The sequence below is a fragment of the Argiope bruennichi genome, chromosome X1, assembly GCF_947563725.1.
Source record: "Argiope bruennichi chromosome X1, qqArgBrue1.1, whole genome shotgun sequence".
NCBI lineage: Eukaryota > Metazoa > Arthropoda > Arachnida > Araneae > Araneidae > Argiope > Argiope bruennichi.
The window spans coordinates 112,700,429-112,722,684 of record NC_079162.1 but is presented as its reverse complement, the minus strand read 5'-3'; the positions used below and the strand labels follow the sequence as shown (position 1 = coordinate 112,722,684).

The following is a 22,256-nucleotide window of genomic DNA, read 5'->3' as shown; positions in this document are numbered from 1 at the left end:
CCAAAAAAAAATTGGTTTGCTACGGGATTTTGATTTTGTATGAAAGGGATGTAAATAATGCACAAGACATATTGCAATACGTACCAAATAATAATTATAATGAGTTATTTCTAAATACATTAACGGTGCTAAAACTTTTCTTTACGTTTTCAGTTACCATAGCAAATGCTGAACCCTCTTTCAGCAAATTAAAATTAACAAAAAATTGACTTAGTCCAGGCGTGTGTACAAGCTTAAATGCGCCTGCATGCATTAAATTTATTAACTTTAACTAAACAATACTAATCATAAAAAAAGAATGATAAAAAATTGTAATTTTTCTGAAGTAATTAATAGCAAAAACAAAATCATATAAGTAAACACGCAATAGTATTATATGTTTGTGTTTGTAATTATTTTTTTTTTTTTTTTTTAAAATTTAGGGCCCCAAATGGTTTTTTGCACTCAGGCCCCTTTATAGAGAAGGCCGGCTCTGCAGAAAAGAGTGCCGGCACGCTATTAGAAAAACCTGATGCCTATAATGTCTTACACCTAATAATCTATCATAACAGATTATGAAAAAAGTCATGAATAACAGAATTAGAATATCTTGTCATGATCTGCATTAGATCATTTTTATTACCTTCATGGCCAAAAAAAGTTTCACTCATACGGATAGTGCGGTGCTTATATGACTCAAAAATATTAAAAACAAGTGGATGGTTATTCCACTGGTCCCTAAAGTCAAGAATGTCTGATCATGAAATTAAATATCAAAAAGGTTCAACTAATATTGAAGCAGATATGTTATCCAGGCATGGTTTCTCACCATCTTCAAAATCAAAACCCAACAGAAGAATGATCATCTGTGTGAACGTATCATGAAGTCAAAGATTTCAGAGGAATTAAAAAGAAAAATATTAAAAAAAAAAAAAAAAAAACAATTGTCCCATTTTTTTTAAGATTTAAATTATGAAATCAAGCCCGTGAACAATTTGGCCATCCTGATGTTCACAAAAAATGATTGATTTAATTACTCCTGAATATTATTGGCCTAATATTACTTCTGATGTCACTGAATTTGTTAAACATAGTACTAAATGCTAACTCAATAAGAACAGAAGACAAAAGTATTCGGTAACTTCTCACAAGTAAACTTTTCGAATCCATCTTTGTTGACATTTCTTCTTCTTGTGTACAACCGACCACCCCTGAACGTAGCACTATCGACATGATTTGATCTTTGTTGGCATTATTGGATGTTTTGCTAGATTCAACAAAACAATTCCTACATATTGTAATTTACCATGCAATAAAGCATATTTGAGTCTTCGGCATGAAAAAAATATAAAAATTCGTACTTAAACCGTTATTTTAAATTAAGCCCCTGAAAATTATTAATAGATAGAAAAGCAGCAAAAAATTCTTAAGAAATTATAACGTGAAGCATTTCTTAACATCAATTTCTCATCCGCAAATTATAGTAAAGGTAAACGCATTAATCAGTCTTTAGTAATTAGGTTGGAATATAAAGTAATGAAGCCTGTCTCACTTAGTTTACAAAGTACTTGCATATATGTGTGTATATACAGAGAGAACTAAATAGGAATATCAAAAGCAGAAAGAACAAATATTCTTTGCAAGACATTTGTGCAAAAACTTAATGCATAATTTTGGATCAACTACTTATTTTAGTCAAAAGATTAAATAAGATTCTGATTCGAAGATATTTTAATCGAGTTTACTAAATTTTTTAAATGAAAGATAATAAGAAAATGAGAAATATTTCAATGTGATTTTAGTTCACATTGTTATGCACAAATAAACGCTCCAAACACCTTCACATTATATTTTAAAATTAATTTCTTTTAGCATTAATTTCCTCTGCATACTTCATTAACAAATACCAATATTTCATAACATTCACAGGCTATCCTGCAGAATCCATGGAGTTAATTCATTTAAATTAAATGTAAATTTTAACAAACAAACTGCTACATAAACAATACACTGACAAGTGGGAAAATGCTAAAGAAACAAAATAATAAGGGAAGATGCTTGACACAGACGAACAGCCATTAACTTCAAGCACACGAGGAATCTTTAGTGGGACAAGACCTGAAGTTCATTATATCCAATTCTGAGAGTTTATCATTAAGCTGCAAAGACTTTAAGGACTGATATATCGCAAATAACTTGACAAATAGCAACCAGTGAAAATATCAGTTTTTTTTTTTCCCTTCATATTCTCGTAATTTTCTGATGGAATTAAAACGGAGAATATAACAAATAACCGTTTTTTGAGCTTAATTTATCCAATGACTGAATATGCAAGTCATTTCTGAGAAAATTCAATTTTTAAATCCAATGCGTATATTGCAAGGACAAAAAAAGACAAGACATTCAGTAAAGTTTCATATGACAGGTTCATTTATATATCATGTCAGTATGGCATCACGTGGATTAATTCTATTTCCCCATACATTTATGCTTTTAAACAACAGAATATAAAAATTAATTTTAAATGCATTATTATAACATTCATTCAACCGAATTATTAAATAGTCAAAGGCTTAGGCGCTCTAAGGCTGTGATTGTTTTTAAATGATTTTTTTGCTTTCATTAAATTTACAAGGCCCAAACACTTGAAATTATTCAAATTAAAATCATGTAAACTTAATTTTTTTAAAATAACAATCCAAATTAATTAATTTCTGCAAGTTTTGTATTATATTACTTTAGAATTCTAAACAAATATGTGGCTTTAATATTTCAAAAAATTCCAGTCCTTTCAATTAAATAGAATTTAGGATATGTAAAATTTGCTTTTTTTCATTCTGTTCATATTATTTTAAAATTTTAACTATGAATTTTTTATAAACGAGATATTAAGAAATCATCTTTCCTGATAGTCATATACAATTAGTGTGTGTATTAATTATTCTAAATGAAAACATTTATTATATCACCTATTTTGAAAGACTAATTAATGTTCAGTTATTAAAAATATAAAAAAATTATCATGTGTAATTATATCTTAACCTTTTAAAGGGCCATTTTTTTTTCTAGTCATATTATGTTAAAATATCTTTAGGCTTGAAATTAGAATAAGAAAAGGGGTTCATTTAGCTTATTATATAAATTTAATTTGATTAATTAATTAACAAATCAAAACATCATTTTGTGTGACATAGAGGACTGAAGCATCTAAGTTTCTGTCTTTCTAAAAAAATTTGTCAGAACTGATGCCAACCTACACAAATTCATACAAAGATTGATAAATTTGGTGGAAAGCATACTTCCCATGGCCCTAGAAAGGGTTGATGTAAAAAGTATCAACAAAGCAGTGTGGAATACATTTATTTCTTCTCAAAATGAAAAAATACAACAGAAGTTATACATGCTCACACAGTCAGTTTTTAAATGAATTTCAGAAAAGAAAATGTGACTTAAATGAAATAAGCATCTAAATGCACATGCATGCTATTCAATACTAATATATATTCTATTAAATGCATAATGTAGAAGTACAGAAAAACATTCATATATGAGACATAATAACTGGATAAGTACATTTATTTGAGAATGAAATAGTATGATGTTTAACTGAATGATAAAATATTGCACATCTGTTGAATATTTCAGAGAAATGTACATTCATAAATGGTAGCAAAATAATACATAAATACATGAATGATACTACTTAAAAATATGAGAATAAATAACATGTAATAACACTGAGTTTTTATATTAAAGTAGTTATAATCCTCTACTTCATAACAACTAGTAAGAATATGAATGAATATATGACCAGAAATGTGAAATGAAATAAAGTATCATACAGCTGAACAGTTTTAAAGTCATAATCACCTGCTTCATGGCATCATGCAGGAATATATTGGTTCTGAAAAATCAATATCATAAATTCAAGACAAAGAAGACACATGACTCAAGACAAGACATATGACTTAATCAGCAATATTTTACTTAATAAATAGTGAGATTTAAAATGTTTGTAAGTTATTTATAATAACTCATCATGTACATTTCAACAACTTTTTAATTATACCATACTATTGCAAAACAAACATAATTTCACTTTGAGTATTTGATCATATGACTAAAAGAATTTAAAATAACACAAGCAATTAAATACAAATATTAAAAGGACAGTGATTATTTAAAATAAGATAATCAACACATTTCATAAAAAATTGTGACAAAAAAAATGACAATGCTGTATGAAGGAACAAATATGAAAAAGGAATATCTCATTGTTAAAATCAGAAGAAATACAAATATAAAAACTAAGCTATCACTTTCATATTGTTATTATATAAAATCAAATTACAATCCAACAAAGCATAATACTGCTTAACCTAATAAGGAAACAAAGTTAAGCAATGCAGTTAATTCATGCGACATTAAAAATGTAACAGAGTATATCGTATAACGACATATTATCATACACTATGACATCACATTCTTTTTTTATGATGCTAGGCATGAAAATAAAATTGACTAGAAGCAGTTGACATGTCTAATATCAGTATGAATCAACATAATTGCAAGCAATAGAAATGCTTACAGTTTTAATTCAATTTCTGAATACAAAGCTTTCATGAAGAAAATTTGACTTTTGGATTCTTTTAAAATGTAACAGATGAATAAAATACTTTACTTCACCTTTCAACAGTAATACATTAATTATTACAATAAATTAGCATGCACAAACAAAATTTTAAAACAGATATCTCTGACTTAATAAGGATCACAAAGAGTATCCTGAAATATACAAAGTCCGTGAATAGAAATGCCATAAAAGTCGCTTTTATGTTAATCATTTTCACTTTTCTCTTTCATGAATAGAAATGCCACAAAAGTCACTTTCACTTCTCTCTCCTAATAGCAGGCACAAAAGTAGTCAATTGCCTTTCCATCTTTTTTTATTCACAAAAAGTTTTTTTTTCCCACCTTAATTCTCCCACCTTAATAAATGTTCTGGAATTTTACAGTCTTAATGTAAAATGTATCCAGACAAATTCGATACCTCACAAAATTATATATTAAATTCACATTATTACACAAACATATATTTCTAAAACATCAACATTAAATCTGTGAACATCATTATTCTAAAATGTGAATTTTACAGAAGTACACATATCTTATATAATTATACACATCAACACATTTATTTGACAGCTAATTGACACAAATATGTCCTCCTACATATCAGGATACCACTCATCAAACGGCGAGCTCAAATTAAAAAGAAAAGATACATAGAGCAGTGGCATCTCTTCAATTCAGGAGCAAACAGTGCTGCATGTTCAGAAGCAACAGTGTTCACATGAAAATAATTTTTTTTTAAAACAATTTTATCTCTAAATAACCTAAATTTATAATAGTGCGTTATTTTTAGAAAATTATTGACGTGCCTTTTTTCGATGAAAGGCGTCTAACAAAAGAAAACGAATTCCGTAGGAATAACACAAAAGCGAAACTAAAATCGCGATCAGAGCAGCCGAATCACCATCAAACTCTGGGAGATACTTTTGGTTTTTGTCTTCCACTAATGCATAGTGAGGAAATTTAGATATTTTCTCTAACTGTTCTGAGACTAGCTCAACTTGTGCATCATCTACTTATTGATTCATTTTCTTTATCTTCTGTCAATAATTTTATTACTTTTCATTTTCTACCAAACTGCCAACATGCAAAGCTAATAAAATTGGGTTAATGCTGAAAAAGCAAACTTTTAAATTATTTCAGAGATTACTGCATCTCTGCAGCCCTAATCGAAGAGACGCCACTGACAAAGAAATTGCAAATTTCTTTTATTGATATAAGAGGCAATCAAATAAAAAAAAATGCGAAATAACTTTTAAATTTAAAGGAACAGTCTGAAATACTGATTCACTGAATATCAATCTCCTTGGAAATTAAATCAGTTGTAAAGTAACATAAAATGATGATTAGATTTTTAAAGAAATTGGCACTATTTAATGTCTTTCTAAAAATGCTAAGATAAATTTAATGATCTGAGGAACATCCATCGTACACAGTCAAAATGATTGCGTCTATAATCAATGACAAGTATGAGTGTGGACATAAGAGGTATTTTTCTGGTCAGTGCATGGGCACCACCAGTTTCAGACAAAATTATAATTTGTCTTTCAAGCATCTTGTATTTCATTTTACTGACTAATGTTTGCAAACATCAGAACTATTTCAATATAGCCATCTTTTTTCTAAACCCTGTATGAATGTAATTTTTTTCATTTGTCACATAACAGCTCTTGATAAGGGCAAGGATAATCAAACACTGGATGGAAATTACGGAAAAATATCCATATATTCCATCATCGAACTTGTTTGTTTGGTGATACATCAATCACATTGTTAAAGACATTAATACAAATACTACACTACATGTATACACGAAAAATATACAAAACTACACAAATCTTCCATGTATTTTCTCTAAGTATGAACTGAGGAAATCCATCCTTATAAAAATTGTTAGCCCTTCAAGATCCTTGCTATGCATTGATAAGTTGGGATAGATAAAAACAGTGATGTTTTTCGCACAGACATCGCCTCGAGAATTTTCTGTGAGGCGGGGAGCGCTCAAAATCTATTCAACAGCTATCCAAATAGTGCTACGTCATCGGCGAATGTATGCGAGGGGCCTTAAAACTATCTAGCACCTGTGGCTTTATGTTGCCAAAATCTGCAACCGGCTAACAATCGATGCCCTTAAAAACTGCTACAAGAAAACGACTATATTATCATTGCCAGATTAATCATGGGAAGTGCAACCAGCTTATAGCTAAATAACTCTTTTGCTGGCTTTAAACACGAATCACGAACTGCACAACACCAAGATCTAAGATCTTATCCTAAGCCTGCTGTAGGCTTTAGGCAAAGGGATATTGCAAAAAAGACTATTACAAAAAAAAAAAAAAAAAAAATCTAGATCCAAAAAAGGGCAGGAGGCAGCATGATTTGTAAGAAAGGAAACTCAATTTTAAATCCTTCAACTAAAAAAAAAAAAAAAAAAAAAAAAAACCATGAGATACGTTTTTGCTAAACTACTTAAATCTCTCTTGCCTTTGGTAACAAACAAACAAAAAACAATCACATTTCTATAATTCCAAGAATTTCAGCAAATTACAATATAACAAAATTATATATATTATAATATAACAAAATTAAATAGCATTTTATTAGCCACAATTTTACAAAGAATTTTTTTTTAAAAAAATTGATGGAGGGAAAAAGAAATCACAAAATTTAAACACATTTGAATTTAGGAGTTTTGTACTGCAAAAATTTTAAGATCCGAAATTTTTTAAAGCATTAAATGCTGTGAAATCAGAAAGACAACTAAAATTCAAGTAATTTCTCTATGAACAGCTGTATTTGTCTTATTTTTTAAATGCAATTAATGAGACTGAATAATGTTCAACAGTTATCCATCTTTAAATGAAAAGGTGCATATTTAAAGAAAGTCAGTAATAATTTTATGAAAAATGAGCCACCGGAGAAATGAGATCATTGAAGGAATATGGCATATGCGATTTAAGAAATTCAATTAAAAGAGGGGTAACTACTTTTATTCACATACGTTTCAAAGACATGCCTAATCATTAATAAATTAAATACTAATTTCCTTTTTCTAAAAAATAATCAGCCACAATCTCTTTTTAAAATTTAATTATAAAAGTACATGTAAGAAAACTATTTTAGATAGAGCTATTTTCCTTTATATTTGAATGAATAATCAAAAAACTACAATTCATTTAGTCAACTTTACTTTATATTCAAACTATATGCAAAAGTGTCAGTAGGAAATCTACCAAGTCAGTCTATTACTTTGTACCCAGAACATGTGCAAAAGTGATTACACAGGTTTGCAAAATGCAAGCTAAAAAAATAAAACATTTTTTAATTGACATTTTTAAGTTTGACTTGAGACAGTAGAACACGGCTCTCTTCGCAGTTGATCTTAAGGAGGATTCCTAAAATTGGAAATTATCAGCATTCAAATAAACCACAGAGCTCAGCTTCTCAAGCTTTCTCCTTTGCAAACTTAATTATGAGTTAAAAATTTTGAAACTTCATTTTTAGCTAACTACGTTGCCCAACATCAAATGCACATATCCAAAGGAAAAAATATGAAAATAAATCGATGACTAATGATTAATCAATTAATGTACAAATAAGCATAACATTTTACAATTTTAACAAAAAATTATTACAAATAAGGGTTTTCTTGATGATTTTTTTCACTAGAATTCGGAATAGAAAAAGAACATGCTTTGGAAATTTTTTTTTTAAAAAATTGGGTTTAAAATAATATGGATTAAATTACTTTAATGAAACAGTCAAAGACATCTATCATGGCAATGAATATGCTGCAAAAAGAATTACGGACAAAGAACACTTCAAATTGTCCTAAAATTAATAAAGGGAGGTGATAAAGCAAATTATTCCAACACTACTTAGTTGAATAATTTTAGTAGAATATGAACTGGTTGTTGTTGTTTCCCTTGATGAAATTTAAACGTCTAGATAGACGACGTTTTACTTCTAAATTTGATATTTTCCATACTCATTGTTTTAATCTATTTGGGGATATAATAAAATGTAATAAATGTAAAATGAAAACACAGAAACTCCTTAAAATATATTATTTGACAAGATAAAAATGAAAATGTCGAAAACTAAAATAATATTATTGAAAACGCTGTGAAGAAAAGAATTCTTTTAACAATTTAACTAAATTGTGCGTTTTTGATAAAGTGTTTCCCCACACTAGGTATTCTGTAACTGAGTTTTTTTAAAAATATGCATTTTGGCAATCCTACTCCCCCCCCCCCACACTTTTGAAGTTCCAAAATTAATATATATAATCCTATTCTTGGGATGGCAATTCAGTTAAAAAAAGTCTTATGACTGAAGAATATATTTTGAATACTTTTATCTACAGTTAATAACAATATGATTTGATGGTATTTAGAAAACTACAAATGGCCACAACACAGGTAAATAATGTAATAAATCTTTTATGCAATTAAAAGGCCCATAAAGAAGTTTCATAGGTTCCATTTTAAATATAATGATCTTTTACACATCATATTGGTATATTGTGCTCTTAATTGCATACGATTAAAATGTATCAGTTACTTTCATATACATCAATATCACATTTCAAAATTATTTAATTCAGTGTAATGATGAATTGGTAAATTTCCCTGCACTTTCAACAAGTTGATATTGATTATAAATTTTTTTTAAAAATTGTTTAGCATGTGTTGTAAATATTGTAACACATAAAACCTGTATTTCCGGTGAATTTATATATAAAAAATATGTTTGTATGCATATAATAGTAAAGCACCATCAATAGACTCTGAAGGGACCATTATACACTGAAGCTTATGGTAAACATTTGAATAAATTTATCATCAATAATACATACAGACAAATAAAAATGTATAAGTGGCATCTTTTAACATTCATGAAGGTATGTCATATGTTTAGAAACAACATATAGGCCCAATTTTGATGATGCACCACCCGTCAACCAAGCTCGACTTTCATGTCCTGGAAATGGTGGTGGGAAAGTCTTCAATGGCCTTCCTCCTCTCAGACTCCAAAGTCGAGTGACAGAGTCACTCCCAGTTGAACAGAGAATATTATGAGTTTCATTGAAACTGATAGGGTTTTTCAAAGTGTTGCGAAGTTCTCCAAGGTAAGTAACAGTCTTGCGCTGCATTCTCAAATCAACCTAAAAAGTGAGAAAGAAACATTCAAACAATGGGAAAGGAAGTAAAATGAATCAAAACATGTTTTGTATTTAGTAACAATGACAGATTTTTCACTCCAGATAGTCTTCAACAACTAAGTTGAATAAATCACAGATATATTGAATTTTCACGCTTCTCACCATAACTGGTTTTAAAAAATGTCAAAAATGTCTTAACATTTTGTTTTTATGCCACTATTTAAGGCCAGTTGGAGGGCATTTATACCTCCCCATTATTCGCCACAGTTTAAAATTTTGGTGCCTCTCTTGACAATTATTCGGTCAGAGTGTGTGGCACTTTGATCAGCCAAATTCACAAAAATTTTCATTTCCGATGAAGGTTATATTTATCATATTAAATCACAAAAGAATATACAACAGGTACTCTACATCGCTGCTATGACAAGTGTACCAATTGTAGATTATTTTTTAATAAAAATTATTTTGTCAACATGGTGTATTTTGAATCAGTAAGAAGAATCTCGGATTTTATTTTTTAGAGTAGATCATCGATTCCTCAAAAGCGTTTTTAGTTAGCAAATGCAATCAAATTACATATTATTAATAATATTAGCAATAATAAAACGAACATATATGATTGAGACAAAAATCCTCCATGTCAAGAGAGTGGAATTGAATCTAACCACCAATGGTTTTTCTTTCTCTGAGGTCATACAAAGGTAACATGGGAATATATTAAAGTGAAGTTAGAAATAAACAGAATAATTGAATTTCTGATAGCACTAATCTATTGCAACGCCAATAACGAAAGTAGAAAAAGGAGAGACAAAAACGAGCACAGATTATCAGTAGGAGACTTCAGGATAATGATACTTGCCACATGTAAAGAAAAGATTAATAGTTTTATAAAAGGTTTGGTTACATTCAGATTATCTCGTTATTATTTACTTATAATCTTATTTTTTTTATGAAACAAATAATTAAATTCCTATTACATATGAGAAGAATGTAAGCATTTGATTCAGGATGGTAAAATGCTTTGTATAAACACAGAATTATGTTAATACATTTCCAACTTAATTAAACACTTTTTCTTAATCAAAACATGCTAGAAATAATTTTTGATTAATTTTATTACAAATGCGAAATTTTAAATTACTAAATAAATTAAGACTGATTTATAAGAGAAACAAAATGAAATCCTTAAAATTTGAATTTATCCATTAATGATTTTTTGTAGTTTTCCACCTAAACACGCCAAGAGTTCATTATCTTTATTTTGCTCCATCAAGCGAACCTAATAATAAAAATTTTACTTCATCATTGCTACTTTTCATGTTTGTAACTATATATGCTGACATCATAAATTAAGCATAATGTGCATCATTTCACATCACAATGAACAAAAATGCCAGAAAATGAGAACAATATTCATATTAAAATCCTTAGAGATAAATCGAAATAGTATAATCAGTTTTCCCATTGTGAATGGTAAACAACTTAATTATAGATTGCGTTTAATTGGAATAAAAGGAAAGTATGACTTTTGCACTGCATTCTTAAAGTTTAAAAGTACTTATATTGTATAACATGTAACACTCTTCTCATTAACTAACAAAATATTAAAGCTGTTTATCACTCATAAGTAAACAAAAATTTAAAGCAATTTTTGTAAAATATTGATTGATATTATTTACAATTTCAGAGCATAGATAAACATAAGTTCACATAAACTTATTAAATTTGCACAAAATTATTACATTTAATCAAAAATTGTCATGATTCAGCAAAATCAGTTGGTATATTGATAGAAGATACTGGAAAGTAATGAGAAATAAAATATTTCAAAAGGTAACAACACTACGGAAAAGACAGTGAATTAAGGAAACATGTTTTATCTAAAACAGGATTACAAATAAAACAGTGCAAAATAAAGCACCTGTATGCTCACAAACCTTTGTGAAAAGCTCAAACTACCACAATAAAGCAATAATTTGTTTGGAATGCAATGCTAGCTTATAATATGATGAGAAAAAAGAAAATCGATTTGAACATAATTCCAGCAGAGCCACTTGAAACCCAATGGTACAATTTTCACAAAAAATGATATACTTTTGATAAGATTATATAATACTATATATAATCACTTTTCAAGTCATTTTTTTTAAAATTTTGGTTTTTTAGCATGTCTATTTGAATGAATATTAAGTCTTATTCTCATAAAATGAATAATTTTTAAAATATGAATGGCATAATTACTGCAATAAAAAACGTTGTATATTGTGTATACATTATAAAGAAATTTTACGGCTTGAATTTACTTTTCACAAATAAAAATAAATTCAAACCTATTTTTTCAAAGAAAAAAAAAATGAAAGGGTGGGGTGGGGGATTACTCTGTATCTTGTTTTACAATGGTTTGAGAAAACATAATTAAAGTAAAAAAGCAAGAAAACTGGATTAAAAATAAAATTTTTGACGAAATTATTGTCATGAAAAAAATTATAAATGTGTCGCAACAAAACAATTATTCTTGGCAAATAAAAATATGTTACATTTTCCACACATTATTCGTGTTTTCTTAATTCATCCCTTATTTTTGTATCAAACAGAATCTTTCATATCCAACATTTTGGGACCAAGAATCAGTCAACATTTGTTCTTCAGGGTACTTTCTACACTTAATCTATAATTTTTTCATCTTTGAGAACTTGAATTTGTAGTCTCTGTCTCATATTCACTAGAATCAAGGATTTCTTTTAGTAGCTCTGTAATTGTAATTTTAAAATCTAAAAACTGTTTAAATTTACCACCAAAAATGATTTTTGCAACATCTCTTATCAAGATCTATATATTTACAATACTACGGTTGATAAAAATAATAATATTGTTTTCACAGTCCACTTTTTAGTTCTGAATTTTTATTGTATTCTTTTAATAGGTCCTGAAACTTTAATGTACTTGGTGTTTTTCATCGATCATCACTGCCATTTATCTTTTGCTTGTACCCAGAATTTGAAAGAATCCAATAACATGGATGATTTTTTTTATCATTCCATTTTATAATATATATATATTATTATACAGATGAATTCACATTAAATCTCGAGCCATTTTAAACATAATTATTTCAGCTGTTAGATGGTCAGCTTTAGGAACATTTCATTATGGTCCCTGTGGCAACCATTTCGTGTTTTTTTGTTTTGTTTTTTTCCCCCTTAATTTATCCTTTAATGTAAAAATCTTTTCCCTCGTAACGAATCTATTAAGTTTATAACAGCTGTACCACCTACTCCATGATTATTGGTATTTTCCAACAAAAGCAACAAATTTTTTTCAATGGCAGACTCTAAAATCTATTAAACCATTTTGGGCAACTAAAACCAAATTTGCTAGTCTTCCAGGATTTGGTTTTCCTTGGATAAACTATTTTACACCACATATTCCTGTGAAAGAAATTGTCTGTTAATTCAACTGTAAAACCTTTACAGTGAGGAAACAAAAGACATTCTTTCTTTACTATGTATGACATAGATCTCGCATTCCATAGCTTGTCTACTTTTTATCCTCACATAATTTGACTATCTTATAGCATTTTTAAACTATTTATTTGGAAAAATGCATTCCCAATTTTTTTTAAAAACAGATTTTACAGGAACTCATGCAGATTTACACGGTTACAGGAGCATTCATAATAGCTTTTAAAATTTGAACAGCATCCTTCCGTACATCCAAATATTGCTAATTTCCAAATATTTCTAATGAAACTTTGTCCAAATTTAAAGAGAATAGTAAACAATTATTTATATTTAACAAAAATAAGTGTTTCAAAAAGCATAAAACTGTTACAATAAAATTAACTAATGAAGACATAATATCCATTCTGTAGGACATGAACAAAAATAAATTATTCAAAAAATAATAAATAAATAAATGGTGTAATTTTAAGCATTAAGAATTAATCCAAGTGATTTAAATTCAAAACAGATATAAGAAATCCACAAAATATTTAAATTTTCAGTAGACTTTTTTTCAGCCAGTAATCAACATAGAAAGCACTGATTTTTCAATACCAGAAACTTTTTTTTTTTTTTTTGGCATAAATGGCAACCTAGGAGTATCCAATAGCACTGGATAGTGGGATTTAAGGACTCTAAATAAAAACTGCTTTCCTGTAAATGAAAAATGTCCATTAAAAATGGAAGTAGGGTCTCAAGAGAATAAAATAGCTCAGTTTAGCAAAAGGATTTATTACTCACATACATTGTATGCAAAAATGCATAATTTGATAGTTATATAAGCATTTTTTTTTTGTGAAGATTTTCTTTGTTTCTCCGATTTTACAAAGATGAGGTATAGTAATCTTTTTAATAGTATTTTAATGTAATTCCACACAATAGAGAAAAATATCAAGGAACATTTCTTCAGAAGAAAAGAAATCAACAAATAAAATGATAAATTCATGAAATAATTTTCAAATGAATAAATGATATTTTTGTTTGCTCAAATGAAGTAAGATTATTTTTTTAAATTTTACATTTGCTACATAAAAAACAAATTAAGTAGAAAGAAATTTAAATCAAATTAAACAGAGAAAATGGTATAGAAAAATACAAGGCAATCCAATTCTTTAATCCTTAATTTCTGTGGTACAATTTGACTCACAGTGCCATCTGAACCTGCATGATATATCTTAATTGTCACTCTTGCAGTTGAACTTCTCCCTCCTGGTTCTCATTCCATAATAATCAACATAGTTATATATATGGCTAGCAACAAAATATAGAGAACTATTTTGTAAAGTCTATCCAAAGGTGTATGCATACATCCTTGATAATTAATACATAGATTCTACAGTATGTATATATAAGCAGTAGAAATTTAGAAGTTGATGGACACATGAAAAAGTGAATAAACCAAATGTCAAAAACAACATCAATACATAAATGACTTTTTAAGATTGATTTTATATCCTGACATAGATTTATTTGTCAATTTTTTAATTAGCATATTTTATTTTGAACTGCAGATTTTATTTCAGACAGAACTTAATATAATTAATAATATTGTAGGGATAAATTTTTTTTAAAAACTCTAAAGAAACGTTAATTCAGAAATATATAAAAAAAGCAATCTATAAATAAAAAGATTGTGTCTTGTAAAGTATTGGCTTAAAAAAGGAAACATTGCCATGTTTTGTCCTTTAAACATATTTTGTTTGCAGTTAGATGCAATCTTTATATTTTTACAGACAGTTAAAGGCACATATTAGAAAGAGTAGGAAAGTCAAAATATTACATTGAATTTTTTAATGCTGTTGTTAAAACATATACAAAAAAAATTTATAAAAATAAATTAATTTGTGGCAACATTTTTTAGAACAGGCTAATCATCTTCAATGTAGAGAAGAATTTTCAGAAGCAGTGATGTGGAATTGGTAAATACCCAGTTGGTAAATATTTTTTGAGGGGGGGGGGCAGACATATACCATATAATATTTTGCATTTATTCTGTGAGAAGAGGCACACATCAAGGATATATGGACATGTGATTTTTTTTATTTCAAACATATATATATATATATATATATATATATATACACACACACACATAATAAAATAATTTTAAATTAAATTTTTAATTATAATACAAAAAAAAATGCAACTACAAAGAATGCTGCCATTTCATTGAAATACCCAATAAAATCTAGGAAAAATTATTAACAATGTTTCCACAGCCTACAAGTTAATAAGTTTTTATTACAAACACTGGCAATTAATAAATCCTACTAATCCTCCGACTTGAAATGTCATCATATAAAAAAAAATTAAAGATTTGCTTACAAAATAAGGTTTTGAATTTTTGAACTAGTAATAAAGTTGTTCATATGCCTTCAGTCCAATTATCCACAAAAGGTTTAAGACAGTTGGGAATTTAACAAATCAGGCAACAACTTGTTAAAAGAATTTCTAATCTCTTTTTTACCAAAAATTGAAGAAAAGCTATTTGTTGACAAAGGAAAGGGAAAAAATTAGTATTGGTTCAATTTATCTTGAAAGAGATTTTTAAATTTAATGATGCAAATAGGTAATTTGAAACTATCTAAACTGCTAATGAGTTAATTTTCATTTATGAAACTGAGCAACAAACAAAATTCAATATTCTCCAGCTTAACACAGATCTTATTCTTTACAGCAAAAAAGATAATCTGTGGGATGGAAAAATATTACAAGGAAAAAAGATAAGCAAAATCACTATTATGATGGAGGAATTTGCATTATAGCTAAAGTGCCTTTGCATCTTTTTTTAGTATCTTACATTTGCTGCAACCGAAAGAACTTTCAGCAGTCTCAGTTGGATTCACAACTAAAAAGAAATCGCTTGACTTCTGAAAGAGTATCTAATCTATCATCAGCTATATGTATCATATAACTGGAAATGTCTACACTATGATGAGATAGAATAAAAGGGAAAAAAAAAAAAAAACAGATTAAATGAATGAAGAAAATACTGCAAAAGAAAACAATGAAAAAGAAAATGTACAATTTTTTACAAATGAAGCAGATAACACAGAAACATTCAATTTGTGCAATTCATCTAGAATTCATATTCTCAATCTAAATGACAATGACAACATAAATAAAACAGATAATATAGAAATATAAAATTTGTGCAATTCATCTGAAATTTATATTCTGAATTTGAATGAAGCATCTAAATCCAATTCAGATTAATGTTTATATCTTAGCTTATCTTTTATTTTAGTCTTAATTATCAATTCTCAATTTTTAAATCAAACTCGACATCTCTTAAATTTAGTTAAAATAACTCCTTTTATAAAAAAATCAACAACAAACACAATATTACTTATTACCAATATTTAAAATTAGTATTTTTTTTTATGATGCATGACGTAGTATTTTGTATGTTTTTCCGATTAAAATTTTTTCGTTTTCATAAAAATAAAATTTATTTACCTTATTATATGCATATATAAATTTTGAATTCATATTACACGTTAATGCAGATATTTTATATGAATAGATATAATTGAAAAATATATCTAGGCAAATACTTATTTTAGATTTTTATTTAGGTAAATTATTATTATTGGGTATTATCCATAAAAATTAATATCCAGATATTTTATATCTCTATCTACTAAAATAGAAAACTATTAAAAAAATCAAAATAAATATTACTGTTTCCCGCTTCATTTCTAAATACCACATTTAGGAAATAATTTATATCCTTTAAATATTTGTTAGTTACAAAAATGTCACAGAAAAAATAAATTTCATTACCTGAGCCAAAAAGTTGCCAAGTCCACCACAAATCATGTAGTTTTCATCTTCGAGTAAAGAAAGTTCAGTTAGAGCATAATCATTCAGTTTAGTCTTGCAAACAGGATTACGAACTCGTGTGTCTACCGTAATTAGCTTACCATGGTTTACACCAGCATATATAATATCGCCTGTTTTCTTATAATGTATACCAAGCACCTGTCCTTTGAATGGTTTTGTATATAAATGGGTGTCATAGTTATGTATATAAATCCCATTTTCTATACCAAGAGCAAAAAGCCCTGTAAATCTATTACTACAACAACACCAAACTGCACTATTGACATAAAAATGTCGAGATCCCTCAGTAACATTCTCACTCAACTCTCGACGCCAAGTAAGTCGTGCTGTTCCAAGCCCAGAGTTAAAATCATTACCAACATACAATATGGACAAACGATGTGAGTAAGCTTCACACATATCAGCCACAACGATTTGAGGGGAAATGTAAGCAATTTGATAATGATGAGACACACATGCAGGGGCTTCTAAACTTCTAAAATCATCAAATGCATAAAAAAAGGTTGCATTCGAAGATGATGACCAGTGCCCATACAAATATTTCATACCTCCTTTTAATAAACGAATTTCAATGTCACTGTTTCCAAAGGGGTAAACATATTGACTTCCCAAGTGCCAATTCTCCATTCTTAATGCTGAAACTTCCTGCTGATAAGTAAGCGTATCAATAGATCCCATCTGATTACTATTAATGCAATTTACAATACTGTTAAATCTGGGACGTTTAGGTTCATATATGATTTTTCTCCTGCGTATGTTAAAGTCCGCCGAAGCGGGTTCAACACGGGCTCCATTAAACAAACTTGGTAGCGGGGAGCCATTAATAGGTACTTGAAAGTATCTCCCCGTTTGTGGCTCCACATAAAAACCTGGAATTTCATAATCTCCGTGCGTTCTCTTCATAGCGACAGTCAGATTTGAGACATATACTAGCTCGCTAGCGGCGTAATCTCAAAACATCATCGCGCTCTTCATGTTCAAAACCAATGGTATTTAATACCATGAATACAAATACATCAACCGAAATTACTTTTACGAAACGTCTCTAGGGAGAAATGAGACGAAATATAGAGCAAAATAGCTTTCTTTTTAATAAAACTCTCGACTTCTAGACTTCGAAGAAACCTCCAGCAACATATGTTTTTGAAAACAAGCTCGATGCGGAATACCCGGTTACAGTGCGTGGGATGTTGATGCATCCAGGGCCTGCTCAGAAGATTATGCGCCAAGGGACTATCCTCTAGACCAGTACCAATATCTTCTCATAGGGAGGAGGTATAGCGATTTTCAAGTATTTTGGGAAAACGGAGATTTTTTAAGTCAACATGAAATAGGCATTGTTCAAATGTAACGTCAAATTTTATTAAATAGATATAATATTATTTATAAGGGTTTTGAAAACGTAATTAAATGCAGTAATTGCATAAATATTGATTTTGAATTAAAATGTCACTTATAAAAGCAGGATTTTCTTATAGACATGTATGTGTTTGAGACATGTCATGTGTACTAATCAACATTTTTTCTTTTCTTTTCTTTCTTTCTTTCTTTTTTTTTTTTTTTCCTTCTTCTTCTTTTTTTCTTTTTTCTTTTCTTTTTTTTTTTGACTATTACCTTACGATTGTTATTTTCTATCCTGATCCAAAACTTGTAATCGAAATATCATCAGTAAGATCGTATGAAGGATTTGAATCACACCCCTCTTTGAAAAGTATTGATCACTTGTATTTGTGACTTTTTGATATTGGTTACGTAATAACCGCTCTGAAAATATTCGTCATCCCTAGCCACACATTCTTTGAGGAGAAAAAGTAGTAAAATTTTATTTTGACATAATAATTTAACTCTTTACTAGGGAGGTACGGTCTGACATACCGCTAAGAATGGCACCGCCGTTGTCACCAAACTGCGAGTTAACTTGCAAGTCTCGCAAACCACAGTTAAGAGTTCATTCTTACTATCGAAATATCCTTGTTCTCAACAGAGAGTCCATATTTTTAACCATACCACCATTAGATGGCTTGATTTTAACCATTTCATTTTGCCCCATCGACATCGAAGTAGATTCTCATTGGTCCAAATATCTCACATGATTCGCTAACGTTTGGCGCCTAATCTTGCTTATATTTGCTGTTTTCACTGCTTTTCATGGTAAATGACTGAAAAGCATACTTGTAACTATCAACAACAGAAGTTTGATTGTTTTTGCTCGTTTCTTTCCTCAGTATAGGATTTAGAAACATTTTATTTCATAGAAGAATTTCCCAAAGAATTTATTTTTCACCTCTTTTTTTCCAGTAAACATGAGAATTTATTTTCTGATTTCCAATCAAAATTCAGTGCTACATTACAAAGTTTCACACATACAAAAAAATAGTTTATTTATATCAAAAAATATAAGACCAATAATTTTTTTCCATTTACTTTATTTAAATGGATAAAATGTTGATATAAGCCGAATAGATTAATAAAGAAATTCAAACTCTAAAATATTATAAAACTAACAGCTTCAACCTAATCACAGGATCTAATACTCCACTTTACACAGGTGACTAAATTAATTCAAGAAACTGATTATTTTACAATCAGGGCATGAATATTTTCCTTATGGAAATTTAAATACTCATAAACATAAATGCTAAGCATATTTTCTTCCATTGTAGAAATCATTATATAGTTCAATTTAATCCTGCAATGAAAAATATAGTATGCAACACTTTAGTACATTTAATTAATGAGGATAAGGCATTCTGACATAGTGCAGAAAAAAGGTTTTATAAATGCAAAGGTAATTTTTTGATTGTAACACACAAGTAGACATATTACATCACAAATATAAAAAAAATATTGCCAAAGAAAAAATACACATTATATCATAATAATTCCATCAAAAGGAAGCAAATTTTTTTTATAAAATATATAACTCGTTCCTTCCTTTCATTTAAATAAAAGATATGCTGAAATGCAGATTTTAAGATATAAAAAAATATGTGCATTTTAAATTAACCCTAGCAAGAGGAGATTTATATTCATTTAAGTAAAAATCATTCAGAATTAAACATCAAAATCAAGAACTACAATCAATTTAATTTTAAAAAATGATGGATTTCATGAACTAAAAAGTGCACCGCAGAATAAATGTCCATTAAAGATAATTTTCTGGACGTATCACTAGTTAAAGAAAAAAAAATCACATCTTATTTTAGTAAATTCATCAAAAGGAAGTAATTCTTTTACAAAATATTAAACATCTGAAAGACATACTTAAATAGCTTTCAAGATATATATATATATATATATATATATATATATATATTCATTTTTAATTTATCAAAGGAATCGGAAATTCATATTCATTGAAGTAAAAAATCATATTCATTCTGTATAAAACAACAAAATCATATATTGCAATAAATTTAATAAATCAAAGATAAATTTTTATCAGCTTGGAAACACAATATAGAATAGATCTTTATTAAATATAAAGGCAATTTTTTAGATGTATCATCTAGAAAGAAAATCCACCCCCCTTTTTTGATAAATTTACCAAAAAGAAGCAACTCTTTTAAAAAGATGTACATTCTACATTCTCTTTTGAAGGTTTCTATTACAAATGAAACATAATTAAATTCAAATTAAAAATGTAAATAAAAAACATTATGTATTTAAATTACCTCAGCAATAAGCAGTTCTATTGAAGTGAAAATAATTTTATGAGCAATTTTAAACAAGCTGTACAATCGTGGGAGAAAAAAACACAAAAAACAAAAGAAGAAGAAGAAAGGAATCAAGCAGCTTTAATCTGGCGTCATTTATCGTGCATTCATTAAGAGAGTATCATTCGAAAGAAATTATGAACTTATTCTTAAGGATTTTTTAATTAAAAATTCATTAGGGGTCATCTAGATCTTGAAATAGAAACAAAATCTTGAATGGCAACGAAATTATGAGCTAACAAAATTTTGACCTTCTAATGTTTAAATAAAATTCTGGAATTAATATATTAATTGACAAAATCTTTTAGTTATGAATATATAAGATATTCTACACATTTTGCACGCATATTTATTCAAAGTAAAAAAGTAATTTTTTAAGTAATTTAATTGAAAGTAAGTAAAGTAAAAAATTTAAGTAAAAAAGTAATTTAATTAAATTTTTTTTAAATTATAATTTTAAACTTTTTAAAAGACAACACATATTTTGCCATAAATCGAAGGAAAGGACAAGAACACTTTATAGAGGCATACAAAATTTCAGCTCATTCCTAAGAGTAGTTTTTCTTTGGCATCACATTTTCAGTCTCACCTCTCAATCCGACCGGGGGGGGGCAAGCACAATTTTTATAATTTAGCTTCAAAATATCTCATAAAAATTAAATTTTGCATTTAATGAAAGCCAATTAAGTATTAATTAGTCGAATAAAATTCTTCATCTTAATTTTTTTAATTGAGACACTGGCCCTAATTTTTTGCTAGGATATTTGTAAACTTGCTAGGATATTAGTAAAATCTGTTCTCGGTTTGTTTATTTTATTTTATTTTTTACTAGCCATCAAAATAATTTCAATATCTGAGTTCATTTTTTATGAGGTCCTTGAGATTTAATTCCACTGAGATCTAATTCTAGAGAAAATATGGTTATATTTCATTTTAGATCGAAACACAGATTGTAGCAATAAATTACTTAAATTTATTGTAGCGTAATCATGAAAATATTTAATCAGACTTTAACAAGGACTATTTTAAATTAATTTGAATTTGGTACGAATTTAACAAAATTTTCAATCTTCTGGATCTTTTTTAACTCCTGTATAATATTTCAACGACACCAAAAATGAATTAATCGTAACAATCATAGTAATTTATAAATCCCTAACATTGGATAATGATAACATAAATAAATAATAATTAATAAAATGATATAACAAAAATTATAAACTCCTAAAAAGGTTTTCTCGATCAATGTTCTTGAAAGTGAACAATATTTAAACAATATATAATTATACGAAAAAATTTAATGCCTAAGATCATGTCGACCCAAGAGAAAACACGAAAAAAAATAAATTGTAGGTTCATTCTTATAAATCCCTTAAAATTCAGAAAATAAGGGGGGGGGGGAAGCAATTTGAAAGCAAT

The 22,256-nt window shown here is 28.0% G+C and overlaps 1 protein-coding gene across 1 annotated transcript; it reads right to left on the bottom strand.

Annotated features, from left to right (window-relative positions):
• Positions 1 to 3,338: 3,338 nt before the first annotated feature.
• Positions 3,339 to 18,279, bottom strand: LOC129958653 (DDB1- and CUL4-associated factor 4-like). The gene is made up of 2 exons (XM_056071261.1): positions 17,062 to 18,279; positions 3,339 to 9,778 (listed from the first exon to the last, which is right to left on the bottom strand). Exons 1-2 carry the CDS (start codon positions 18,022 to 18,024, stop codon positions 9,500 to 9,502), a joined length of 1,242 nt encoding a protein of 413 aa, XP_055927236.1. The 5' UTR covers positions 18,025 to 18,279; the 3' UTR covers positions 3,339 to 9,499.
• Positions 18,280 to 22,256: the final 3,977 nt, after the last annotated feature.